Below are 7,785 nucleotides of genomic sequence, written 5' to 3'. Positions count from 1 at the left end.
ATCTATGATAGTAAGCTTCATTTATGGTGTAAGAAAGAAAGGGTGATAATCATGATTTCTATGATGCATATGGTTGAGGAAAAAATTCTTACTGTACAATAAAGGGATAAGATAGAGGTCTTGGAATCAAGTAGCAATATTGATTCGATTTCAACTATAAGAGATGCTTAGCGGGCTTATTGAGATTGACCATAAACTAATTTGATTTGTGTGGCTATAGTGAATTCAATTTCTACTAGAAATATAAAGTAAAAAAAATACTCATCACAGTAGAGATTATTAGGATTAGTAAATATTTTTAGAAGTATTTATTATATTCAAATTAATTGGTTGAGTCCTAATTCAATTGAAACTCTTTAATGAATTAGGGTTTGTTCTTATAAATACATCTTGAGTTTTAAGGTTTTAGAAAGAGGAAAAAATAAAACATGAGTGTTTTTAATGATGATCTATAAAGTTTCTAAAGAGGATTTAAAGAAAAACTCTTTAGATTTATGTGAGAGATATAAAAGTAGAATCATATTTGAACGAGGGTAACTCAAGAGCCATATAGTTGATTTTATATATTGAATCTTATATCGATTTTTAATATTTTTTTATATATTGATTTTTGATAAATTTTTCTTTTGATTTTTAATTTTTCTCCGCTCGTTCAAAAAAAAAAATTCAAATGCTAGAGATGTCATCCGTAATAAGATTTGACATAAACTTAAAGACGAACTTGTTCGTGTACGTTTGTAGCGAAATAGTACCAAACGAGCCTTCTAATCTCATTACAAACTCGAATTTCCTTTTCCTTGTCATTATAAAATTTGAAATATCTATCATGACAAAAGTGCTCTCTAATTAGTGGGATTACACATCTTTAAACAACAAGTACTATACTTTAATAACTGATATTCTACCTCTGCATGTACACAAAGGCAACATTTAATTTCCACTAGCAGGAGGGAATCCTCTCTGACAAATATTATTATAGCTTTGGAGAGATTAAAAACAAAAATTAAGTCAACCCAAGTGTACCTATCTGATAATAACCAGAATAATATAATATAATATGTGACCACTTAAATGCCATTGCTTCTCATCAGTTGACTTCGATGTTAACTTCATCAACCTGATCGTTAATATTATTTCCTGACTAGTCTCAGTCGTCCATCGACTATCAAAAGCTTACTTTGGATTGTGCAAGCATATAAAAATATACAGACAATGAATGCCATGCGCTAACGCTTACGGTGAATCTATCTGGGTTTTTGGGAATGAAGACGCAAACCCGTTGGTATTAGTAAAGGCCTCATTCAACGATCTGGCATCCGACAAAACCTACGTTATATTTTGCGTATCCAAAAAACAGAACAACAACAAAGTTACCCTTTTCCTTTGAGAAAGAGAAAACTATTTCATATCATGTATAATCTTTTTAAAGAATAATGATGAGGTGCCATATCACTACGCTCAGAGACTGCCATGAGAATATTTTCAGCAAAAAAAATAAAAACACCAACCAACTAATAAACTTTCCATTATAAACCTTTATTTTTATACTCGGTAAGACCGCTCGTCTCGGCATTTTATACAATTGACCACCACGACTGTGTTACATCCAATCTTCAAACCCATCCATCCCTGTTACCCTTGAGAACCAAAGTATAAAATAATATCTGAGCATCACAACATATAATATGATACTGATGTGATATCAGGCTGTCACTTTCTCTAAAGATCAATTTCAGGTTCACCAACCACAGGTGTGATCCAAGGCACGCAAGATGCATATGTCATAGAATTCTGAGTTGGAGATCGGGGTAACCAAATCTGCTCTTGTACTTCTCGAAGAGCTCTTGGAGGGCATCAACAAACTGAGCGTGAACCTCGTTGACCTGGCAAAACCCAAAAAAGAAACAGAAACGAACTTTAAGCAATTTTGTGATAGTAACTAGTGGATTAGGTGGAGAACTGTAAAACTTATGACTCGACAGAACATATCACTTAACATAAGCACTGAGGTTCTTATATTAAAGAAGTCAGACCTAAGCACACAGATTACTTATTGAAGAAAGAATATGCTTTTTATTCACCTCATCTGCACTGGGTTCCTGATTTTTCATCAACTCAATGGGCCTTCCAACCACGACATGCAATGGATGCCGAAATGGTATAGGGGTTCTACATAACACGTGAACAAGTTATCACAAAGCATGAACCAGAACTTAATGGTAGCAGGTCACCAAGAAAAAACAATTGACAACATATGTTAAGAAGGGCTATTGTTTGACTGGCATAAATAAGGCAAATGAGGGATTTGTTAGGTACCCAAATCTTCCCCAGAAGACTATCGGAGTAAACTTTACCACTCGAGCAATCTGAACAAATAAATTCCCACCGGGCTTCCACCACTGGTAAACATAACTCTGGCCACCAGCAAAGGAAGAAAGATTAGGCTTTTATATGCTTGGTACATAAAGCATGCATATTTAGAGGTAATCATGCCTATAAGAATGCAAGCATGAGACCACAGATTGCTCTACAGTCTTTCAGCACAGCCTGTAGCTTAGCAGCTAATTCTATCAAAATAAGATCTCTCCATCATGAACCTAAATTTACTTGTAGCTTTAAGATTTGATGCTGATATCAGTAAAGAAATTCAAACCTTTACCTGACCAAAGCAGAACACAGGTACTATAGGTCGGCCTGTCTCCATGGCAATTCGCACAAATCCTTTTCTTGTTTTAAGGAAAGCAACCTAATAGCCAGCCAAAACTTGTTAATGTTTGGCTGATTGCTTGTCTTCAAAATCCAAATAAAATATACAAACAATAACATGGAAAGCTTTTTGCAGACCACACTGTAAGCATTTGGAGAAGAGTACAACTCATAAAAGGTGACAACATTACATATGTGGCATCTTCAGATATCTGATATATAGGAAACTCAAGATATATGGATATGGATCACGATCTTATACTGCATTCAGGTTCATCCACATATCAGAACATGCTTTAGTAAATGTAATAACAGCACCGTGGCATAATCACAAACCCCACCTACATCACAAAGTCTTATCATTTTAAGTCATTGCTAACAACAAACTCATTTCAACACTGAATCAAGCTCACATAAGCAATCAGCCAGATTCCTAATTACCCTGTGATGCTCTAGAATCATGCCAAGACAAAATCATGATCAAGTTCAATGGAGACTGTACACTGATCCATCAGTACTTGTACTTAAGCAAAATCCAATCCAACTACCAACTGTTTCCCGATAAATTCTAGTTAAACAATAACGTTGTGAATACAACTTAACCAAGCTGCACCATGTCGCTTTAAGTAACTTATTGGAACAATGGCATGATATAATCTAGACTGTGATCAAACTGTATTCTGTGCAATCGAATAATTCACAAAATAACAGAAATGAGACCAGATCATATCACGAATTAATTTTTCCCACTGGAAAACACAATTCCACAAGCTAAGGCAAGTTACTTTGATAGTTGATGCCATATATAGACACATGATTAAATAAAGTGTGAGACTTTTATGATAGTTTCAATGTTCAAGGCTCTGGTCTTTCATAACCTAACCAAACTAACATCACTCAACCACAGCATGACACAAGGAGTGTGATCAAGGAAATACAAATCCAATGTACAAATCCCATAAAAAGTTACCATAACCACAAAATTAACCAAGAAACGAGAATACTCCGTCTGGTGTCTTGACAAAATAACAGGTCATCAGCTATAAATATAACTTACCTTATAAGCCCTAGTTGAGTCGTACTAGTGCATTTTGGCAAGAAACCCAATCTTTAACTCTTCAAGATCTACACAACAGGTTTGCCACTTTGATGCTTATCATTTTTTCCTACGTGACATATCTCTGATCCAAAGAACCACGAAGCAAGTCGAATTAAGTTGCACTCAAAACCTTTCTCAAAATATGCCCCATTTAAGAATGACGAGGGACCTTGAATGAGAAACCATTGGACAATTTCTAGTGTAACTAGATTGAAGAACAGCTAAAAGTTTGATGCTTTCTGTGATCTCTTAATCATTCATTAAGCAATCCTAAAATGAATGAGAACAACAGCATAATAAATATTTTTATTTGAGTTATGATCAACAGCATCCAAGTTGATCCTCTCTCTCTCTCTCTCTCTCTCTCTCTCTCTCTCTCTCTCACTCTCTACATGTCAATGCTGATCACATAAAGATCAATAGTTTATAATTTAAGAAATATTTTTTGTGTTGTTACGATACACGATTCACTTCTTTGTATACATTAGATAATTTCCAATAGTGTTGATCAACCATCCAAAAGCCCAAACATCATGTATTTCTAGTTGGATGCTTTTAAATGCACCAAACCGAACATGAAAACATTGGACTTATCTGTCAATTGTGTAAATGATGTATTTCTTTCTGAAAAAATTGCACTATAAATATTAAACTTGTCAAAAAAAATCCAACCTCTCAAACTAGAATGCAAATTGTATCCAGTACATGGTCTTGTCTACTTCATCAAATGCTTATATACACTGGTTTATGGATGCTCAAATTGGGTCATGCATGTTAATTAAACAAGAATTCAAGCTTGTAGCAAACAAGTTTTTGACCAACACTTTGTAAAATAATTAATCCTACTGACACTAATATGTGTCATGAAACTTAGCATCTAATGAATGATATAGCATGAGCTAACAACAAAGTTCAAGAATACGTATGAAAGCTACAAGATTCTCTGAGACAGTTAACTGGCCTGTGGTGTCAAAACTGGCTATAGGTTTCCTACTCTAGTTTTGCAAGAAAAAACCATCTAATGATGTTGTTTGCTTTAATAATAGATAAGATGAACTCTCTTTCCATTTGGCCACACCCACCAGAAATTAAGTATAAATTTGTGGTAGTTCTAAAAGAATAATTTTGCTTCCTGATGTAAGATTAAAATGCTTGAACCATACACATAAGTCCCAAGCCTACTAAGATTGCCTTTGTGGTATCAATAGAATGGGAACAGAAATGCAAACTAACAATGCGAGCATAATTAAACATTTCAGAAAAGCCAAATCCAACTATTTGTAAACTGTACATCATCATTCTCAAAGGCTATTTATTTCAGCAAATATAAACCAATTCCACACTAAGCATCAAAATCCTAGACATATTCTTTTATCAGAACAGTATGAACCAGCTAAATGTCATTTATTGAATTAAATTACTAAGTGCAATTGAGCAAAAAATCCATTAAATAGATTACTGGTGCAAAAGACGGACCTCAGTGTCGCGGTTCAAATGAAATGTCTCCTGCACACCACCAGGCACGATGATGCAACTGTACCCAGCTTCTAAATACTCATAAAAGTTCTTTCTTGATGCAGGAATTAATCCCATCCATGTCCAAATCTGCCTCAGAAAGGGGGTGTAGAAGACCTGACACAATCATCATACATACAGAGCAAGAATTAAGGGAATCTTTAAAAGAAACGATGAAGATTAAAAAGGTATGAAACTTTAATTAAGAAAATGACCGGGAATCAGGAAACCTTACAGCACTGCTCGCGAGAACCTTGATCTTGGGCAGCGGCATGAATCCTGCATGGTCGGCAAGAGCACAAAGAGCTATGGGTAACACTGAGTGCGGCTCGTAACCAAACACTGCAAATGTTTCATTCATTGAGCTGCTTTACAACAATATCCAAACTAACTAGTTCCTCAGTATTCTTTTTTAAAGGAGGAACTATTCACAAGAAAACTAAAGCTCATGTTTAAGCTAGTTGTCAGACGAATCACAATCAAAGTGGAATCTGCTGATAGTCCGAGCGAGTATACGCCAAATAAAAGAGCAAAATATCTCACCGTATGCTTGGTCTGAATCGAATGCCGTGATGTCCTCCACATGAAGGGTGATGGGAAAATACCCACACGCAGATTTGCAAATATACCTTTATTTTTTTTTTCTCATCCGAAGGGAAAAAGCAGCCAGCAACGGGGGAACAAATTAACGGAAAAATAATTAAGGTCAAATCAAGACCAAAGCACAAGAAATTGATAGGGAGCAAAATGGTACCTTGACAATCTGCGCCCCAATCTATTCCTATCATTGAGAGGAATCACCATGAAGAAGAGGAGAAACCCAAAAACCCTGCAATAAAAAAGATTATAAAAAATAAGAAGCGCAAATAGAAAAAGGACAAGGAGAAGACAGAAAAGGGATGAGAAAGACGAACGCGGCGGCGAGGCGAGCGGGGAGAAAGAGGAGGGCGACGAGGACCAGGGCGACGTTCAAGTGGATGGCGCCGAGCCAGAGGATGAGGGCGACGATGGTCTGAAGAAGGGAGTAATCCGTCCCCTGGAACACCGCCGGCTCGCCGGCCATGCCTCCTGCGTTGCCGGCGACCACTTCGTCGTGACCGTCCCGGTTGGCCTCATCCGTCATCATTATACTATTCGTATTACGTTTTCAGCCCGCAAGAAGAGAGAGAAGAGGGAGGGCGGCCAGACCAGCGGCATGCGGTGCGCATATATATACACATAGAGAGAGAGAGAGAGAGAGAGAGAGAGACGTCACTTTGGGTGGGTTCAGATGTCGAACTCGAGCGGATCTGATTTCCAACACCCGGACCCAAATCGGATGCTTTTGGATCCGGACTCGAGTCAGACGCGGGGGTGGGTTTTGGGTCATCCGACGACCAAATCCCGCTCGGTCAATCTTACGCACGGCCGAAGGAATTTATCAGTAACGGAGAGGGGGGACGGATCCACGTGGTGGATCGACGACACCACGAAGACACGCTAGCACGCAGGACCCACAACGATGGAACATTCCTAGGGTGGGATCCTTACGTAGTCAAGTCAAAATGCAACAGGCTAACACCCCACTTCATCATCTTTTGGCACAAGTGTGTGAGTAGCGTCCAAAACGAACAAACGCAATTAGTCCACTGATCCCAAGTTTCACGTCATCCCTCCCTCCGCCCGTCAAAAACAAACCACGGGGGGTCAGAAGGGGCAACAAAGAACAAGAATAAACAAGCCCATGGAGTTTTTACACATTGCTTTTTGTCCACGATAAATAAATCCAATTACCACCTCAACTAAAGGTCAAAATCATTTTCCAAGCAAGTAGCACGCCCACTTATCCTAAAACATCTTCAATTCTAAAACTATTTCATGAAAAACACATATATAGTGAAATGGGTGAGACATGTAATATTTAATTTTTTTTTATTAATATAAAGGTAAAATTATGAATCCACATTTTTAAGGAATTCGGCTCTTATAATAATAGATAGATATGAAATCATAATAGGGTGATTTTCTAATTCTACTAGTCAGAGGATTTACGGCCAATCCACGACATCATTCGAACATTCATCCATCTAATAGGTAAAATTTGATTGCCAACTGAACTTCACAAAATTGACTCAACCGACCCATGTTTCAAATACTGTTGTGTTGTGTTGTGTTTGAAAAAATAGAGTTATTAATCATTGAGGAATTGGATGAATAAAAATTTTTCACGAATGCTCATATCTCAAGTCCCTTGTCCAATTTCAATTCAAAGGATGAAAGATGACTGTATCATGTTTCTCCTTTTAATAAAATATTGCACTAAGGGTTTATACGTACTGTTGTTTAGTTTTCTTTTCTTCTTGTGTGATTAAGAAGATTATTTTATATACCATCATTCTTTTAATTCTTGATTTAAAAAGAAAATATTCTCTAATAAGTACTTTGTCATCTTTAGTAATTGATGTGACATATCAGTTAGGTGCTAA

At 36.8% G+C, this 7,785-nt stretch overlaps 1 protein-coding gene across 1 annotated transcript; it reads right to left on the bottom strand.

Moving 5' to 3' along the window:
* Window positions 1–1,512: 1,512 nt before the first annotated feature.
* Window positions 1,513–6,498, bottom strand: LOC135621884 (diacylglycerol O-acyltransferase 2D-like). The gene is made up of 9 exons (XM_065123504.1): window positions 6,235–6,498; window positions 6,075–6,149; window positions 5,864–5,949; window positions 5,556–5,662; window positions 5,282–5,437; window positions 2,660–2,746; window positions 2,317–2,414; window positions 2,082–2,169; window positions 1,513–1,883 (listed from the first exon to the last, which is right to left on the bottom strand). The coding sequence occupies exons 1-9, from the start codon at window positions 6,444–6,446 to the stop codon at window positions 1,782–1,784; spliced, it is 1,011 nt and encodes a 336-aa protein (XP_064979576.1). The 5' UTR covers window positions 6,447–6,498; the 3' UTR covers window positions 1,513–1,781.
* Between the last annotated feature and the right edge of the window lie 1,287 nt (window positions 6,499–7,785).

Source organism: Musa acuminata, chromosome BXJ2-9, assembly GCF_036884655.1.
Source record: "Musa acuminata AAA Group cultivar baxijiao chromosome BXJ2-9, Cavendish_Baxijiao_AAA, whole genome shotgun sequence".
Classification (NCBI taxonomy): domain Eukaryota; kingdom Viridiplantae; phylum Streptophyta; class Magnoliopsida; order Zingiberales; family Musaceae; genus Musa; species Musa acuminata.
The sequence above is the reverse complement of the archived record's forward strand: the minus strand, read 5'-3'. Positions and strand labels throughout refer to the sequence as shown.